Genomic DNA, 21,272 nt, shown 5'->3' on the forward strand with positions numbered 1-21,272 from the left:
TGTCTATCCACCAACTGACCAGTGCATTATGAGCGGAGAGGCCTGCTCATTGTCCCACCCATAACAGAGGCCAGGAGGGCAATGTCATAAGATCAGGTGCGTATTCATTTTAGGACATCGTCCTGTTAGGTTTTTTGCAGGGACCCCTTGCTGGCTCCCTCTGATATGCACCCCCACTACCAAGGAGGAGGAGACAGGACAGGAGCGAACCCCAAGCTAAATGATACAGTGGAGGCCTCTGCAACAGCCTTTCTGAGAAGGGCCAGACCACTGTGGGGGAACAGGAAGAGGAGGCATCGCACTGCAGGGCAAGAGACAGACAGGGGGTCAGAATTAAGCAGATATTCACCCACCCCAGCTTACAGTCTGTCACTTGTCCTGCATTGTGGCACCTCTTCTCCCTGTTCCTCTTCCTCCTCCATGGTCTAGCACTGCTGGGGAGGCTACTGCTGCGGTCTCCACCTGCCACCGCCACGTACATGCATGTCTGCCTATAGGAGGGGCTCCCTCACCTGCCATCCACCGCCACTTGCTCCTGCACACATCCCACTCCAAAGCAATGGCGGCAACCAAGACAGGACTGGCACATGCAAGGGGGGCAGGCAGACAACACACCTGGTGGGGAATCTCATTTGGTGAAAGATGAGGGGGCTGCCCTGTTGGTGTATGCATATCTGTACCCTCTGTATTCCCTTCCCCCCATGGGAAATGGCAGTAGCACAGGGGTTCTCAGGGATTTACATCCTTCCCAGCACTCTATCATTAGGCCAGGGGAGGCTCTTCTCTCCTGCCTCCTCCTTCTCCATGGTGGCAGGGGGACAGACTAGTGGCACTGGCAAATCTGTGATGTGTTCGTATGAGGGAGAGAGTATGAGGGGGCATAGCCTTAAGGGACTCTGCACTTCTGAAATTGTCACTACACCACTGTTTGTGATAGCATCTTTGGTGGCAGCTCCCTACCTCTGGAACGCCGGAGTGACATTCTGTCACTTCCATAGCAGTGTTGATAAGAGAGATGGACCACAGTTGGGGTGGGGAAAAGAGACTATGAATGTGGTCTCCCTCCTCTCCACCCCCCAAGCCCCTTAAATTTCTCCTTTTTGACATTTCAAATCATGTAAAAAAATTAAAATATATTGTAGGGGGTAAGGATGCTTGAGAAACATGTCCTTCAGAAATTCAGATACAAACTCACCTGATACACATTTCTTGGATTAATATGCAGCTATTCTTTGGATTTAGCACTTCTCCAAATTTTATGATTCAGTTCTTGGTTCAAAAATAAACTAAAATGTATATTAAAATGTGTATTTTAACATAAAACATGTTTTGTTTTAAAATGCGTATTTGGTGAAAGCACATACATAAAAACATATTTTCCCCAGCATCTCCATGTAGGGGTGGGAGAGACCCTATCTGAAATTTGGGAGAGCCATCACAAATGGATCAGTGGTCTGAGTCAGTATAAGGCAGCTTCCTATGTTCCAGAAACAGCAGTGCTATAAATGAACTTTTGTGAAACTGACACAAGCTGGAAATAGACTGATCTGTTCATCTCTACAAATGGGTCTCTCTTTTACTGCTCTCTGAAAATCTGTGTTCAAATCTTAATCAATGGGAAGTGAAGCAAGGCCAACATATACATAGTACATGTCCATTTGACAGACTGAAGCCACGTTGTGAACTCAGCTTTAGTCCCACTGCCCAATGTGCGGAGGAAGAAGACTGGGCTGGAACACCTGAGGAAATTGTGGGTGCATGCTCAGCTGTAAGTGAGCACAAAATATGACACTGCAGAACATCATATGTGCATGTTATTATATTAAGAACTTCATTCAAGAAGCAAGATACAAGTGTACGTAATAAATGAGTGCTGGCCTAGCCATGTCCTTTGTTAGGGACACAGAATATGGTGTTGATGATTTCTCAATAAGAGTTAATTATGGAGAGATACAGAATTCATCTGTGGCATGTGAGAGCCTAAGGGCAGGTCTATATGGCGGGGGAAAACTAGTTTTACAGAAAGAGAAAAAATGAGACAGAACAGAAACAGAGAGGTACACTAGGTAAAGCTAGTGACTGCTGTAGTAATAGAAGTGGTGGTGGTAGTGACGGCAGCTCACTCACTACCAGATGAAACCAGCTTTGCAATTAAGCCCACAAAGATTACTAGCCTTCAAATATTTTTTTATTCGCCAACTTGTCCTCATATGTCTGTTAACAATTCATGGTATAACAGAAGCAATTTACAGAACCTTCTCTGCCTGGTGGCCTGGACGCAATTCTTACTACAGAAAATTAGAGGTATGATTGTTGACAACCCATATTATGCTTATGTAATTCCAGTCTTCATTTTCTATATTTATGGACTTAAGAAAATTAGAATGATAAAATAAAGAGCTGTAACACCTGCTGGCAACAGTAACTTACATTTGTTTAACCTTTTTGCTTAAAAAAAAAACACCAGCACATTCACACAGACATTTAACAGCAAGTGTTACTGTTCAGTTCCCTTGACTGGGATCCTTAAAGCTACTTTAGGTGACCCTATGGGCTTGCATTAGCCCAGTAGGATTTGTTATTATTTATTAACAATCAAGCTACAAACTATTTTGCAAGGAACTTCAAAAATCGTTTGCCATGCAGCACAGGGGTTCTGCTACTGAAAAATGTCTGGAACGCTCCTCAGTATATGGGCTGGATGAAATTTGGGAGGGCCCTTGTGCATGAAATTTGCATATTTGTTTTTAATGTTTTTAATTGTTGTAAACCGCCCAGAGAGCTTCGGCTATGGGGTGGTATACAAATGTAAATAATAATGATGATGATGACGATGAAAACTCATTGTTAGACATATTTTTGTCTTATTGCAAAGAGATTTGTTGAGTAGACACATTGTTAATCAAACACACCTTTTGTGTTGTAGAAGAATTCATGTTACTCTTCCTAAGCTACACCTGAATGTATAATATACACACAATATATTAAGCCCTGGAATTCTGAAACAACAACATTGAAAACAACTCTTTATTTAACAATCCAGTTATTTTCATATGCTGTAATTTGTAGTACAAAATTACTAAAGAATCAGTGAGTTCTTCTGGGAATGTATGATAACAGATTTCAAAAGTGTATTGAAGTTACAAAGAAGGAAATAAAACACCATACCTTGTTGTGCTAAAGTAGATCTTAGCATTCCACTCTTAGACCATATTTTTATTTGTCCATCTTCACCAACTACAACAAAGGAACATTTAGGAATGACCTTGCAAATGACATAATTACAATTTTTAACTTTAACTCTCAGGACTTTTAAAGATTTGTTCAGTTAACTTTACATGAAAAAACAAAATTTAACTAATAGACAAGAAATATTTCTTAATGTTTTCTGAGGAATCACATGCCATTTCTTCTCATTTATCTGTAACTCCTTTGCCACTCCAAAATAATCACAATAAATCATGCTCCAATGCACAGTATGTCAGTAGCTTGAGGGTAAGTCAGAACAGGAGGTTTCAGTCAACTGGAAGAAGTGATATAGTAGCTAGTGATTTTCATGTAGGATAGAATGAGCCTGATCCTATTTGTCCCCAAGAACTTGGAAATTTATAGAATGGAAGCACATGGAATCCCTACTAAAACTATGCTTCTCCAGAGGGTGGCTATTTCAGGGCACTGAGATTAAATAGCAAAAGTGGTGTGGTTCCAAAGGTTTTCTAAATCTGCTAACATTACAATTGACATTGGTGGGAGAAAACAGAGATTAATCTACTCTTTCTCTTTTCTCCAAGCATAGACAGAACATGTAAAATAGGGAGGGATGCAACAAGAGGCCCAGATAAATGTAAGGAAGTGAAAGCATCAGGTAAGAATTTCTGTTGAGAAACTAATGAGCAATGTTTATTACTTTTTGTTGAATCTAACAAGGTATTATTCTACTGTTACTTTTGGATTTTTTCTAGTGGGCCCACAAGACTACCAGCTATTTTTGTGTATTGGCAGAAAAGCATTTTATTGTTATATGCAAATGATTTAACAGTGATTAGACAACAGCTATTCAGGAATAGCCCAACGTCTTCCGCTACTCTATGCCTATATGCCTCTTTGTATCTTATAGTGTACACAAAAAAATATCAAGAGTAGAGCAGGATCCTATATTCTTATTTTAATTTTAGTAATGTAATTATCACAGTGTTGTGCTATATATCAGTTAATCTACACTACCCCGATTCTTGGGTCCCATCACTAACAGATTAGAATCCCCATTGCATCAATTCACATGCATTCAAAAAAGTGATATAATCCAACCATTTAAAGTTAACCCTCCTGACTGTGAGGATTTATCCTACAATATAATTGTGAATATAATTATCCTACAAAGAGTCTGTTCAGCACCAAATTTCCCTTTAAGTTTAAAAAAAATGAGGCTGGGGAGATGCAGAAATAGCTGGAATGCAGGAGATATAGTCTGGGGGAGAGCAGGCTGAACCTTGTTTTTCATTATATATAATATAACTGTTCTTATATGATTTTGAAGTGCTGGATCAGAATCTGAAGATTGACACTCTCTAAACCTTTGGGAAATTTCACAGTATTACATTTAAACCTGAGGCAATGTGAATAACTGAAACAGTAGGTCAGAACTGGACTATCTTCACAACTGATCAATAATTTTATAAAGTTGCTATCAATTTAACTTGGGTAGAGTGGCTATTACTTAATAATATTGCGGGGAGTTATTAGTGACTTCCCGGATGATGCATCTATGAATGATATAGTGGAAATGATTGATAAAAACTCTGAAAGTAGTCAGACCTCAAAGCTATGGTTTGACTGCTTTCTGAAACCTGTTTTTATTATCATGAATTTCATTTATGCTGAGAGAGAAGGTGATTGGTTACTGCATTTATCTTCGCTGCAGAGCATGTCAACTATGCATGGTATGGGTCCTACTACTTGAAAGCTATGCAAAAACTTGATCAAGAGCTATTTATAAATTGATTTATAAAATTCATGGCAGGTGAACACAGTCAGGCACAAGAAAGGTATTTGGATGGGCTATTGACCAGTCAGTTTATCGAGACAACATACATGCGGCATAATCATGGCCCTTGAGGTATGATTGGATTCACTCTGAAACCAAAGTCTTTGGCTGTTTCGGCTCTGTCCCAACACATTTTTGGTCAGATTTTAAAAGATCTGGAAGATATAGAGGAAGAGAATGTTGAGAATGTCATGATCTATCATGAGGAAGAGGCTGAGCCATGTATCAAGGTAGAATGTGCAGACTGCATGAAGAACTGGGATTATTTAACAACATGTCATCAATCCACTTGATTACAGCAGTCACCCAGTGAATGGTTTAATAAACAGAGTCAGTGGCCAAATTCTGAAAGACTGATCATTAAATGTGTATGATGCAGTATAGGGAGTACTCAGAATAGTGAATTTGTGAGCAACTGGTCCTCTGGATTTCATGGTACTATTACAAAAAAAAATTAAAACAATAACGGCATCACCAAATTCGTGAAGTGATTGTGGATCACACTCTGATTTATGCTCACAAAAAGGGATTGCTCACATCATCTCAAGTCATCAACATGGATAATGTACTTAGTCATGAACTTGACCCAGTGCCTTCTGCTCTTTAATGAAGATGGCGATACGTGGCAAACACCTAAGAGTGTGGTCAAAGGAAAAGTTGTCATCATGAGAAGTGCTCGAACGATCCATTCTCTACCCTACACAATTATTCTTTATGGATGTACCATGCTCTGATGTGTATCATGGCCAGCACAGCCAGCTACTGTGCATGAGTGCATACAAAGTGATGGTAGAATGAGATCTGAAACTAATGCCCACTATGCATGTAATGTTTGACAGATACTATGAGAAAAGTATCAAATCTCCTGCATGAAAGAAATGACAGGGAGCAAATTCCAGGCAATACCAACTCCCTCTGGCTTCTCCGTTACCAAAAAGAAAAGTGGTACTGAACTATGAAGACAAAACCAGAATTGATTACATTGATCGTTGATGCACTAATGAATGCTCATGCCAACGAAATTGATTTTAACTGGTCCAGAGCCACCACCAGTGAAATTTAATGTTGGGTTATGGGGCCCATATGAGGAAGCTGGCTTAAATATTGTATACATAGCTGTGAGGAAGACTCAAATACCCCAGATTGTTCAATACAAGTAAAGTGTGATGACATCTAGCTGCTGTTGGCATACCATGTATATACCCACTGAATATTAACACCAATTACAATGGAAAATGCCATGGTTCCAAACCAGTAATTGACATAAGAGATGTTGTCACAGCTCACAACCTGTATAAAGCAGATATGCTAGCTGCTCACACTCTAACTGGTTGCGACATCACCTCATCTATTGCTGGAATTGGTAATGGCTGCATGCAGAACATTCTCCAAAAGCTTAACATTGTTGGTGACTCCGCTTCAGAAGAAACAGTTGTAATGAAACAGTGTGATACCTTTGTTACTGAGCTATATAGCCAAGGGAAAACCTCAACAGAGGGCTTGCGTGCTCATTTGTGGAACAAGCATATGGCCAGCAAAACAGAAACAAACATGCCAACACTTTCTACATTGCCTCCAACACCCAGTACGCTGTAGCAACACTATAAACAAGCACACCTCCAAACAGCACTATAGAAGTCTGCCAATCTAATTAGCTCATCTCAAATGGACTCTCTGGATTTTGGATGGGAGATTTTGTCAACCACAACAGAGTACACACCCTGAAAGCTGCCACGCGGTACCCCTCTAGCACCTAACATGGTACTGAATTTTATTAGATACTCATGCACCAAAAATTGTAGTAGTGCAAGCAGATGCAGTAAAGTTCAATTAAGGTGTACAATATTCTGCATTTGCCATGTTGAATGCAGCAATGGAAATATATATGATGATCTGGACATCAGTGATGAATATATTCGTGCTGATACTTAAAATAGTGGAAATAACTATAGTAATTTAATTCTTAAATTTAGTAATATAAATACTATCTAATGATTAAAAATTTGTAAATGCTGCTTTTTATTTGAAGGTAAGCAACATGCTTAATACTCCCAGAGAAGTGCCACCCCACAGTATCTTTGGATCCACCACTGATCAGTGTCCTCAAAATTCTTAAATAATTTTGAGATGCCTACAATCTGTCGGGAGGCAGAATTGGGGTCCCGGGGGGTTGGAAGAAGAGCATTCAACCGGATGGCAGGGAGGAGGGGGAGCAACTTCGCCCGAGTGGAGCGAAGACGAAACAGAGGAAATGCCAGAGATAGGGTTGCTTAGCAACGGAGAGCCTGAGAGCTTTGGAGTTTCAGAATCGCCCCTGGACATTCCCACGCCTCCCCTTCTCCGAAGCTCAGAATAGGAGGGAGAAGAGGGAGGGCTGCCCAAGGCAGAAAAGCCGCGAGGCAGTTTACCATCAGCCCCTCCCTAACCCCCATACTGGAATCAGAAACTTCAGAAGAGGAGGGGCCGATGCTTCCCCCTTCGCCGCGCATAAGAAGACATCTGAAAAGACAAGAGAGAAGGGGGGGAAGGCGGGTAGTACCTGAGGGGCAGTTAAGGGGGAGCGAAAGGTTGCGCGCCCGTTTGGCCCCTTCTTAAAGAACAGGCGGGAAGCAGCTCCTCGCTCTGTCAACTTTCTCTCAATGCCGCAGGACCTGTATTTCTGTACTGCTTCATGAGAAGACGCAGTCTTTGTTTGGACATTACTCTAATAAAAACTGAATTACTTACAACCCCTGGTCTGGTTCCTGAGTCTCATCCTGGGCCTGACATCAAATTAGATGAGTCTCATGCAGTTGAAGAAAATGAAGTATAAAAGAAAAACAAAAAGTCTACTATACTGAAAAATTTAGAACTGAAACTGTGAAATTTCTCCAAGGTTTAGAGAGTGGCACTCTTCATATTTAGCACCTTAAAATTGTAAAAGAACAGTAAAAAAAACCTTTCAATATAAAAAGCAGAATTCAGCCAGAAAATGGCCCTTCTCTCCAGATTATAATGTTCCATCAATGAACCCTAATTTGTCTGTGTGCGCCTTCTCCAAAAGTGCAGGTTGAGGCTTCCTATTTGCACAGTTAAGGCATATGGCCCTGGAATTTTGGCACCCTGTGCAATTGCTTAATTTGCATATATGTTTGGGCCAGTCCTACAGCTATTTAGCATGCCAACTAATATCCATTTTCCAGCTTTATCACGACAAATTAGAGGTTACGACTATCTGCACCCTACAGTTACTTCCAGATTTACAATGCTTTAAGCTGTACAGTCACACACAAACAAACATTTAATAGATGCTGGCTCTAGGACAGGTTCTTGGAGTATGATGATGTTGTGGCTTATTGTTCGATACAACATTTAGGGTTGTATTTAACTATGTCCATTAAGTAGATCCACTGAAATTAATGAACCTACGTTAGTCATGTCTATTAACTTCAGTGGGTCGACTCAGAGTAGGACTAGCATTGAATACTACCTGAGCAGAGCAATCCAAATGCCAAGGAGCCGTAGGAAGGGGTGCTGGTACAGGAGGAGCTGGTGGAAAGCTCTGCGGGATCCACCTCATGCCAGGGAGATGCTGGAAGCCGTTGATATCCATCCACATGAACCAGCCAGGAAGCACTGACTCCCATGAATTGGCCTCCTGGAGAGTAAGCACTCTCCATAGAGACCCATTACATTTTTTTACTCTGCTGGCCAAAAGGCTAGTGCAGTTTCTGGGTGCAGCACAACCCAAGGGACAGCTCTGAACATGAGGAGGATCTCGCGTAAGTCTCCCCTCGTGGCTCCTCCACCACCATGCACCCGGAACACCCCATTTTCAGGGCTTCTGCCAGCCCTCCGTCCACAGCAGACCCTTGGCACCATGGCTCAGCCTAAGAGGAGGGCTGCTGCCAGGGTCCGCAGCATCCAAGTCACCGAGCCTGGTGGAAAGGTGCATTGGATTGCACCCTAAGTGTTTGTTAAGTTTGACTTATTTCTCCATGTCTCAGGTAGGAGGACATGTTCAGAAATTCAGAGGAAATGGCGGTAAATGGCATGTGTTTAATCAGAATGCATATTTTTATTATCCCCTAAATGCCTCTTCACATTAGGAACTACAGAAAGATTTTCTATGTGTGAAGGTGTCACTAACTTTGTGCATTAGCAGCCATCATACCAATCATATCTCTGGTTTTTAAGAAGAGCCTTGCTGGATCAGAAGACCAATCCAGTCCAGCATTCTGTTCTCACAGTGGCCAACTAGATGCCAATGGGAGGCCCACAAGGAAGACATGAGTGCAGTACCATTCTCTCATCCATGTTGCCCAGTAATTGGTACTCAGAGGCATATTAATAAACAAACACATGAAGGATAAGGCTAATTCCTTGTAAAGCCATCTCAGTTGGTAGCCATCATTACATGTTGTGGCAAAAAAAAATCTGTAATTTAACTACACTGTGTGAAGAAGTACTTCCTTTAGTCTGTCCCTATTCTCCCAAAATTCAGCTTTATCGGATTATCTCTGCTTCTAGTATTATAAGAGAATAACTTCAACCTACTTTCTGCACAACATGCGTAACTGTATATACCTCCATCATGTCTCTTATTTATTTATTTATATAATTTATACCCCGCCTTTCCTTCCATGATAGAAACCCAAGGCACCTTACATATGGTTCCCAGGCGGTCTCCCATCCAGGCACTGACCACACGGGAGCTGGCCTTATGTGCCTTCAGACCATAGCCTGGGACTTACCTTTCTTCTAAATCTAAACTAAAAAGCTGCCCAAATTGTAACCAGTCCTCATGGGGGAGTTGCTCCAGCCCCGTCATAATTTTGGTTGCCCTTTTCTGCACCTCCAGCTCTATAATATCTTTCTTGAGTATTCCAAGTGTGGCCAACACCACATATTTGTATAATAGCATTTTTATATGGAAAGTTTTATTTTCTAACACAGAATTTGCCTTTTTCACAGCTGTCATACTTTTGGTCATTTTCATTGAGCTATCCATCACAACCCCAAGATCTCTTTCATGGTCAGTCAACAGAGTTCAGAACCAGTTAATGTGTATATAAAGCTAGAACGATTTGTCCCAATGGGCATCATGTTAGGCTTGCTAACAGTGAACCACATTTGCTCTTTTAATGCCCAATCAGCCAGTTTGGAGAGATCCTTTTTATTTTTACCAGCCTCAACAATTTTATATCAGCAAACTTGGCCATCTTACTTGCTCACTCTAACTCCACCTATTTTCACTTATATAAACCCAGGAATTAATTGACAAGTAGTTGCTGTGTATTTTCCATGGCATTACATAAAAATATTGCTTAGCAACTTACTAGACTTCATAGGAGATAAAGCTGTTCACATGTGATGCAGCCATTGGCTAATTTAATCTTGGACACTGACCCTTGGCCAGGGTATACTGATCAACAATCATTTATTACTATTGCAACTCTAGGACTGTGAATGGTGGATGCAGCAGAATGCTTCTGAATAACACTTGCTGGGACCCACAAGCAGGGAAAGTGCAGTTTTGCTAAGATCCTGCTTGTTGGCATAGTGGTTGGCCACAGTGAGAACAGGATGCTGAATCAGATGGAACTTCGGTCTGGTCCAGCAACACTCTTCTTATGTTGTTGTGTTTAAAACGAAAAGAACAAAACCCTCAACTGAACTCTTCTCAAGTGGTCATTCACCTCTGGGCCACATTTCCATATACATTCCCTTTATTTGTTGGCTATTTTGTTTTCAATCATGTTAACCATGACACTTAGTTTCAGTTAAGTACATGTTATTTGCTTCTATTCTTTCCTATGACTGCTATGCTTTAAAAATTGCATTCTACTTTTGAGGACAGGTTTCTTTCATTAGGTTTTTACAAAAAATCCTCTTACCTGTAACAAGTGCTGTTCCTTCATAATTCCATCTTCCTGCAAGTACAGCTCCACAGTGGGCTTCTACACTTTTTTCAACTCTTCCAGTCTTGGAAATCAAATGGAACTTGCCTATATGAATGTAATGTTGTATGTTAGAAATCTAATTTACACAAGAAGCCTATTATTTGAGATTCTCATAGATTTATGACATTGGTTAAAATAAACAATTATCTGAAGAATGCCATGCAATTCTTCTAAAGCTTTTTCTAATTCCTTGGCTAGCCAATTTATAATCATCCCATAGCTTGACCAATAAATAAATTCTTCAGATAATCATCCTTCCTATTAATCTTAATTATGCCAGAATGGAATACATTTTCCAGAATAATCAGACAGTACGCACCAATCCAACTGAAATTATTCACTTACATCTCATTGAAATCAATGGGGCATCTTCATTCCCATTTAAATAATTTAACTGTAGCTGGGTTAAGGCCTATATATTAGCAGAGCTGGTAACTAGTTCCATATTATCCAACTTCAGTGTATCCTTTCCCTACTATCACTGTCACCCTTTTCATGGAAAAAATGTGATGTTTGTTCATCCTTCTATAGACTGGTAACTTAGCCTTGCAAAAACATATACAATTATTACCTAACAAATAGTTCTGAAAGTAATGATAGGTCTGTGAGAAAAACTGATCCTAACAAAATGTTTTTAGAACATTATTGCTTCTTATGAGTGAAATGAGTTCCTATCAGCCTGGAGTGCTGCCCTCTCCCCGGTCAAGCTGTACAGAGGTCACTGCACCCATCTGCGATGTACTGGTGCCCCATCCCAGCTGTGCTGGAGAAACTTGCCCCTCAACCTCTCATCAAGAAGTAATGTATAGACTTTTGGGGAACCCTCTCATCTCCCACTGGAAGCAGCACTTGCCAAGCAACATCCTACACTTTCAGCCTAATAGGAGAAGAGCTAGATGGAGCTAGATGTGGCTAGTGATTCACTCATTGGATATCACTGCTTTAAAGTTGGAATTAATTGTTGTCATTTCCTATATCTACAGCAGCCTTCTCCCAACCTGTTTCCCTTCAGATGGACTACACCTTCCATCATCCCCAGTCAGCATAGCTAATAGTCATGGATGATGGGAGTTATAGTCCAAAACATCCTAGAGGGCACAGGCTGTGGATACCTGTTCTAGAGCCAGACTAACAGCCACATTTGAAGGAAATTTAAATCCCAGGGGAGTAGGGATAGTTTAAAAATGGCCAAGTGATTAATTGTTGTTGATGTGGATACAGAAAGCAAGACCCATCTCTACTGGTGGAAATTCGATTGTAAACCAGAAGGGTGGGAGTTACAACATTTTATGACAAAACTGTGCCTCAAAATTCCAAGTTAAAAGGATGCTGGCAAGAGACCAAGACTGAGAAACTTTTATATTGTTTTAAATTTTTAAATTGTGTTTTAAATTGTTTTTTAAAAGATGTATCTTAAATTGTATTTGTTTTTAGTTACTGTAAACCGCCCAGAGAGCTTCGGCTATGGGGCGGTATACAAGTATAATAAAATAAATAAATAAATAAAATAAACTGTGAAAGACAGCATACTGGTATTCCTCTCATAAACACACTGTCAATAACCAACAGATCATAGGCAGATAGTTATGTTGCGGTCCCATACAGTTTGTGGGTCACTTGATGAGTGATGCTGGCCATGAAGATAATTTAAAAAAATATCAAATGCTCAAAACTAATTTGGTATCTGTTGGCATCAGTGGCACATCAAGTTCCTTTTGACTTTACTCTTATAGGCTAGATAGAAAAAGTGAAATGTTTGACCATATGCTTTATTCATAATATAGTTTGGAACAGAATGTGAAGGACTCAGTATCAGCCTTACATTAATTCTCAGTTTTATAAATACTGTTCTTTTCTTCCTGTTTTTATTATTTAATGAAACCATAAACTGTTCTCAAAGTTGAAGCTGTTTTGCAGTTCTGGAAAGGATTCAAATAAGAGATTAGAGGCCTATTCAAGTACAGCATGTTCAGAACCATGTCTGTTATATTCATTTGCTACCACAGACCTCTTAAATATTCTGCTCCCATTTTAATGATTAGTCATCACTATAACAAAAACTAGTAGAAAGCAAGCCAATGTAATTTTTAAAGAACCACTGCAGATTGTATTAAATGAATCATTCAAGTAGTAGCATAAAAAATATTTCACACAATAAGACAGGCCTCATTATGGGACTGAATCAGCCTTGGTGTCCCTGACGGATGACCCTTGTCAGGAAAAGGACAAGAGGAGTGCAACTGTGTTATTCTTACTTGATCTCTCAGCAGCTTTTGATACCATTGACCATGCTATCCTTCTGACACGACTTGGTGAGATAGGTACTGGAGGCACTATTTTACAGTGGTTCCAATCCCATCTCTGGGGTCGGTTTCAGAGAATAGCATTGGATGATTGTCTTTCAGCCATCTGGCAGTTGTGTTGTGGGGTGCTGCATGGTACCATATTATTCCCAGTGCTGTTTGGGAGTGTTCATTAGGGGACTTAGTAGTAGTAGTAGCTACAGCCGTAGCCTTATTAGTATTAATACTAATTTCTAGCCTGCCTTTCCTCATGGAAGGAGCCCAAGGCAGCAAACAAGGGTCAAAACACTAAAAAAAACCTTAGGAACAAAATACCTTAAAAACATATTTCTTTTTTAAAAAATTCTTTAAAACATCTTAAAAAGCAATTTCGATACAGACAGACTGGGATATGGTCTCTATTTAAAGACTTATTGAAAGAGGAAGGTCTTCAGTAGGTACTGAAAAGGCAAGAGAGATGGTGCCTGTCTAAAGGGAGGGAATTACAAAGGGTAGGTGCCACAACACTAAAGGTCTGCTTCCTATGTTGTGTGGAGCTGACCTCCTGCTAAGATGGTATCTCCAGGAGGCCTTCACCTGCAGAGCACAGTGGTTGACTGGGTATATAAGGGGCAAGACAAACTTTACATGGCTTAAACATACAAACTACCTACTAAAAGTTATTAAATTGCTTTGGAAGAAAACTTTATATAAACAGAAATAAGTTTTCTTGCCTATCTGATAAATGAAGCACAACTTTTAATGTATGGTGCTGCATGCACTGGAATATGAAAGTGCTGGATTCTGGATATGGACCATAGTTTTAGAATGAATTTTAGAAAGCTAAAGAATTATGACGACACTAGCTAACACCTTTTATGACTGTCATTCTTTATAATCTGATCTCTCTGTGCCTATCCTTCATTTTTTGTTGGCAACAGATCCCTTTGACATCACAGTAAACCTGTGTAAGGAGAAGAATCATGGGCCCTCTGGCTACCATTGGCTTAGCTGCTATGATGTCATAATAGCGCCCCAATAATTTTAGAAGCTTAATTCCAAGTTCTTTGAGCATCATTTATAAAATTACCTAAGGGTTTTGGATGATAGATTGTGAAAAGGTCTTCAACCATTCAACCACAAAACTGCAGACAGCATATGGTGCTGAAAAGGTAGCTAAGTTAGACTTGATGAAGCAGCATAAAAGAACTGAGATGGGGACATTCTAAAAACTACACTAGTCAAGTATCACAAAATATGCTGATAACATTGTAGAGAAGCACTGAGACCACCCTCAAATGGTGGAAGTGAAGGAGAGAAAGGGTCAGGTCTAGCCTACTCCTATAATTTATTTATTTATTAAATTTATTAGTCGCCCATCTGGCTGGCTGTCCAGCCACTCTGGGAGACGTACAAAATAGGTGTACAATACCTAGACATTAGAAATCTAAAAACAATGAAGATAAAATCTAGCCCACCCCAAAAGCCTGCCTGAAGAGGCAGGTCTTCAAGGCCCGGCGGAAACTCATCATAGAGGGGGCATGGCAGAGATCATTTGGGAGGGAGTTCCACAGAGTGGGGGCCATGACTGAAAAAGCCGTCTCTCTAGTCCTCACCAGTTTGGCTGTTTTGGCTGATGGGATGGAGACAAGGTCTTTTGAGGCTGATCTTGTTGGGCGGCATAACTGATGATGCTAGAGGCGCTCCTTTAGACTGGGCCAAAACCGTATAGGGATTTAAAGGTCAAAACCAACACCTTGAATTGGGCCCAGTAAGCAACTGGTAACCAGTGCAACTCTTTTAGCACTGGAGTGATATGATCTCGCCGGCGGCTGCCTTTAATCAGGCGTGCCACCGCGTTCTGTACCAGTTGCAGCTTCTGGACTGTTTTCAAGGGTAGCCCCACGTAGAGCGCATTACAGTAGTCTAGGCGAGAGGAGACCAGGGCATGATGATTGGAGCAGATTATTGGGAAGGTAGGGGCGTAGCCTCCGTATCAGATGGAGTTGATACAGTGCTGCCCGGCTCACAGCTGAAACCTGAGCTTCCATGGACAGTTGGGAGTCAAGAATGACCCCGAGGCTACGGACCTGGTCTTTCAGGGGCAATTGTACCCCATTGAGCACCAGGTCCAAATCCCCTATAACCTTCCCTTGTCTCCCACGAACAGTACCTCGGTTTTGTCAGGTTTCAGCCTCAGCTTATTCCTTCCCATCCAGCCACTCACCGATTCCAGGCACTTGGATAGGGTTTCTACAGCCAGCCTCGGTGAAGATTTAAAAGATAGAACTGCGTCTCATCCGCATATTGGTGACACTGCAGCCCAAATCTCCTGATGATAGTCCCCAGTGGCTTTATATAGATGTTAAATAGCATCAGGGAGAGGATGGAACCCCATGGCACCCCACAAGTGAGAGGCCAAGGGTCCAAAACTTCATACCCCAATGCTACTCTTTGGTGCCTATCAGAGAGGAAGGAATGGAACCACTGCAATACAGTGTTCCCTATGCCTAACCCCTCCAGGCGATCCAGAAGGATACTGTGGTCAATGGTATCAAAAGCCGCTGAGAGGTCCAGGAAGACGAGGAAGGTGCACTCACCCCTATCCAACGCTCTCCTCATATCATCCACCAAGGCTGTTTCAGTACCATATCCAGGCCTGAAACCCCACTGAAATGGATCCAGATAATCCGCTTCCTCCAATTGCGCTTGCAACTGCTTCGCCACCACCCGCTCAACCACCTTGCCCAAGAATGGTAAGTTTGAAATTGGGCAAAAGTTGTTCAAATCTTGGAGATCCAAGGAGGGCTTCTTTAAAATTGGTTTTATTACTGCCTCCTTGAGGGCTGATGGCATTACGCCCTCTTCCAAGGACACATTTACCACCACCTTGATCCCCTCGCCCAGACTGTCCTTGCAGCTCATAATGAGCCACGACGGGCAAGGGTCGAGTAAGCAGGTGGTTGGCCTTAAGGTTGAAAGCACCTTGTCCATTTCCTCAGAAGGAAGAAGCTGGAACCGATCCCACACCACTGGAGAACCACTGGCCGACTCTGGCTCGCTCACTGTATCCATAGCGTGCGGAATCGCACTCTTTAGATGATCAATTTTATCTGCAAAGTGCTTTGCAAACTCATCACAGGTCTTAGAATGTTCCATAGGTTCCGAAGCAACTGGACCGACCAGGCTTCAGACCACTTGGAAGAGCCTCCTGGGACAGCACTCTGCAGACGCAATAGAGGCAGCATAAAAATCCTTTTTTGCTGCCCTTATCACCACATGATAGGCTGCTGCAGCCGCTCTAACCTGTATCTGATCGTCATGAGAGCGAGATTTCCACCACCGGTGCTCTACCGTCTCACCTCCCGCCTCAGAGTTCGCAACTGTGGAGTATACCAAGGTGCTGTCTGAGCTCTATTCAGGGGGAGAGGGCATTTCAGAGCCACCCGGTCTAATGCCCCGGTGATCACCTTATTCCACTCCTCCATCAGGGTCTCGACCGAGTGCCCGTCTGCAGGCTCCATAAAGTCCCCAAGCGCATTCAGGAATCCATCTGGATCCATCAAGCGCCTGGGGCGGACCATCCTAATGGGTCCTTTACCCCCACGGAGGGTGTGTGGCATGGAAAGGTCTACTCTCACCAAGTAGTGATCTGACCTATAATGCTCAGGATGGCATTCTCAGGAATATGCAATTATGAAAATGATTTGGTACAGGCATACCCCGCTTTAACGTACGCAATGGGACCGGAGAGTGTACTTTTAAGTGAAAATGTACTTAAAGTGAAGCAATTATCTTCACTTGTACTGCATGCAATCACCACTAGATGGCAGCGGCGTCATGCCAATAAAGTGTCCGTTATTGCGAAGCACACGTACTTTAAGCGGGGTATGGTGGAGTATGGAGCATGTACTTTATAGCGAGGCTACTTTAAGCGGGGTATGCCTGTATATAACAGATGAAATTATCACTACAGTATTTGTTCATGTCCCCCTAATTTATGAAACAGGGACTAGTTCTATCATGAAACCAGAAGTTTCCCGAGAATGAGCCATGTCCTCCTTCCAGTGCCAAGTAAAAAATGATTAAGTAACTTGTACTACATTAGCACATGACTTTCAGACATATTTTACATGTGAAGTTATACTAGTTTTACAGAAGTATTGTGAGCCAAATCCTCTTTGAAGTGAACCCATCCAGTCTTTGTTTTCATGCCTTACAAAGCTCTCATTTCATAAATGTGAAATGAAACTGCCCTTGCACCCACATTAAGCTAATCCAAACCATGACTTACCACCAACAAGCAAACACGTGCACTGTTAGAGGAGATAGTGGCCGCTTCGCTCCTCACTGGTCATTATGCTGTTTCCCTGTGCTGAGCCAAGTTAAGCTGTGGTTTGGCTTGTTATCTGAATCTGGGCTCATGATTTAGCACTCCCAAGATAAACCCTGGTTTCAGCTTGTGGTTTGTCTGGAAAGAACTAAGCTACAAACATGGGTTCGGACGACACACTAAGCCAAACCACGGCTTAGCTCAGTGCAGCAGAAAACAAACAGGGAGGAGCAAAGTGGCTGCAATCTCCTCTCCAAAAGCACACTTGTTTGTGCTAAGCCATGGTTTCACTTAGTGCTATATGGGAACCAGGCTACTGTAAACATTTCAGCAAGGGACCAGCATATTTCTCTTTTTAGTGAAAAATGAGAGGGACAATGTAATCCGCACTGAGCATTTGAGATAGGGCAGGATACAAGTGAAAAGCATCAATTTTGTTTTATATTATGTTTAGATTTTTTTATGCTTGCTAGTTTATCACCTGAGTGTTCAAAATATAAAGGAACAAAATAAGGATATTTCCCATTTTGCAGCAGTGTTTTCCAAGAATAATTCACATATGTGAGATATTGAGGTATTATGGTGCCAAGCACCATAAAAACATTTCCATGAAATCCTATATTGTGAATAGGCTACCAGTGTGGTTGGTCTTCAATCTGACAATCACAGATGATTAACTCAGTAAATCTAGGAATTCTATACTACTGTTTTGTTTTTCAGGAGATGTGTTACTCCTGTTAATCTATGAATTATAGCAGCTGTCTAGTTAGATATACTTCAAAACATAATGGTCCCTCTATTACATATGTGGTAAATTAAAGGTCTCAGTGGACGCTTTCTACTTTTTACTCTGCTACTAAAAAGATCTAAGATGTATTCATAAAATACAGTGAACTCAGAGGAATTCTGGTTTGCAATATTAATACCATAAATAAGATTAAAATTGGTGTACTATCATGTAAGAGGGATTCTCTTGGTTATATATATATAGAACCAATTTGTAGGATTTTGATTTATGGCATAGTAGCGGTCTGAGAAAGAAATTAGTGGCATACAATGCCTGTATTTTATTTATTTATTTCATTTGTATACTGCCCCACAGCCGAAGCTCTCTGGGCGGTTTACAACAATTAAAAACATTAAAAACAAATATAAAATTTAAAAACACATTTTAAAAAAACAATTTAAAAACACATGCTAGAATGCCAGAAGAGGAAAGTCTTGACCTGGCGCAGAAAAGATAACAGTGTTGGCGCCAGGCGCACCTCGTCACATAAATCATGTATGTGCATAACAGTTGCATTGTTCTCTTTTCAGTGGAGTTGTAGATGTAGAGGAACACAAAAAGACCCAGTTCTGTCAGGTGTGTAATTTAAACAACTGAGGCTCAGGATGACAATAGTAGCCTGTTCTTTTGCAGCCTAAATCTCGGAAGTCATTATAACCACATAGGTTATAACTGCATAGGTTTAAAAGTCATGTTCTATCGTTTGAGTTCTGCAAGCTGACAAAAGTTCCTGTGCCTTTACTATTGTCAGGCGTATTGTTTATGCTATAACAGCATTTTTTTAAAAAGAAAATCCTAGACCATGACATTGATAATTACATCACAAACACATTTTTGTATGTACAATGCATCTTACAGTACATACATAAAATTCTATTTTACAGTACATGCAAATATTGACAGCTGCTTATACTAGGTAAAAACTTATTGTCATGTGACATAAACGACACCCTCCCTGAACTATATTTACTTGACAGGAAATCGAATTAAGTGAACTTCAGTTAGGTTGCACCAATCATATCAACACTGAGGGTGCAATCAGATATGACAGTGGCAGGACCCAACTTTTTGATTCCCTATAAAGTGGGGTGGACAAATGATTTAAATTGTAGCATGAATATGTGGGAGGAATAGCTGAACCTTCACCATGCCTGCACTTTTAATTTTTTTCTTGAGTGGTTACTGCTACCCTCGGAGCCCCTCCAGAAGAGATATGGCTATAAAAAGTATTTTGAGGTTAAAGCACAGGCAAGGGTGTGGGTTCACCAACAAACAGCTGGTGTGCTGTCATAATGTCCATTTCGAGTCAAATGACTTAATCCATTCACTTCTACCATGCACTAGTTATTGCTTATTTTCCATGGGTTGTATCCATCCACTGAGTAGACCCATTGAAATCAATGGACGACTTGTGGGATAGAGTACTTCCCCTAAAATACCAATCACTCACATTAATAAGTCAACATGCAGGGTGATGGGGAAATTCATCTGATGCTGAGGGCTCAAACACGAATTATGATCATATAAACTATGGGACTACCCTGAAGAGAGTTCAGAAAAATGCAGCCAGATTGCTTTCTGGCATGTACCTTGCTAACCATATTGCACTTCTCTTGCACCAACTGTGCTGGCTTTTAACTTGTTTCTGGGAACACTGGCCTCTACTGTGGTGTTACAGTGACTATGGAATTCCCTCCCTAAGGAGGTTAGGCTGCTTCATCTTTGTTCAGTTTTAGGTCGCCCATTAACTTTTTGTTCTACATGGCTTTTGGGTGATTTTAAAGGTTTTTTTCCTCTTTGTATGTTATATTGTTTTAAAGTTAAAAGTTTTTAAATTATGAATGGTCTTAGCTGTTCTTTGGGGGCCAGAAGGTGACTCAAATAATTTTATAAATAAAATAAATTTCTTATTAGGACAGATACCCAATTTACAGTTAGAATAGAAATCAGAAAAAAAGCTGTTAATCTTGATATTAAGGTCTCTGCTCCAAAGACAGTGCCACAAGAAAAAAAGGATGCTGGACTCAATGGCCTTATAGGCCCCTTCCTACTCTACTATTCTGTGATTCTATGCAGCATACAATATAGCACAGGATGACAAATATTCTTATTTGCATTAAAAGGCAGGTAGGTGAAGTAAATCACTTTATCCAAACCATACCAGAACAATGGGAACTACACCAAACACAGAATAAGTGTGCCTCTAGACCAGTGATTCTCAAATGGTGCGCCCCGGCACACTGGTGCACCACAAGGTCACTAGGTGTGCCATGAATATTATGAAAGTATATTATTATTGTTATATTTATTCATAGTTTAAAATATATTAATATATTTTTAATTTTGTACACAAAGTGTGCCAGAACATTTTATATGTTTTACAGTACACCGCGAACCAAAAAAGATCGAGAACCACTGCTCTAGACAGATCTACTTCAGCTTGCCAGTGCTACTCTGAATGCACATACTGTGGATCTCTAAATTTACACTTTCCCCCAAATCCATGCTTCTGTTGACCTATGCTTGTGGCAATTTCTGGACTGAACCAAATAATATTTTATCTTTAAAAAAAATACCAGTTACAAAGCTGTACCCTTTCACATGAACTGCATGCAGCATACTAAGACTGCATACATGCCATACATTTAAAGCACATTATGTCCCCCAAAGAAATCTAGGAACTGTACTTTACCCCTCACAGAAGTACACTTCCCAGCACCTTTAACAAACTACAGTTCCGATGATTATTGGGAGGAAATAATGCAATTTAAATGCATGTTGTGTATATAACCCAATGCTGGCACGTTCGTCAATTGCTCTTGTAATTAAACAACCATTTTCCTCCTGAGGTGAAAACAAATAATCCCACATCATCCCAAATGCA

The 21,272-nt window shown here is 40.9% G+C and overlaps 1 protein-coding gene across 6 annotated transcripts in view; it reads right to left on the minus strand.

Annotated features, from left to right (window-relative positions):
• Positions 1 to 21,272, minus strand: part of IFT80 (intraflagellar transport 80) — a 118,703-nt gene that overhangs the window by 88,997 nt on the left and 8,434 nt on the right. For 5 of the 6 annotated variants that reach the window (XM_061637202.1, XM_061637199.1, XM_061637198.1 and 2 more), the window contains exons 4-5: positions 10,921 to 11,031; positions 3,169 to 3,237 (exon numbers count right to left, since the gene is read on the minus strand). In XM_061637202.1, coding sequence (XP_061493186.1) covers positions 3,169 to 3,237; positions 10,921 to 11,031 — 180 coding nt within the window. The remainder of the gene's footprint in view (positions 1 to 3,168; positions 3,238 to 10,920; positions 11,032 to 21,272) is intronic. The other variant, XM_061637201.1, reaches the window with a different exon arrangement.

This window comes from Rhineura floridana, chromosome 7, assembly GCF_030035675.1.
Source record: "Rhineura floridana isolate rRhiFlo1 chromosome 7, rRhiFlo1.hap2, whole genome shotgun sequence".
Classification (NCBI taxonomy): domain Eukaryota; kingdom Metazoa; phylum Chordata; class Lepidosauria; order Squamata; family Rhineuridae; genus Rhineura; species Rhineura floridana.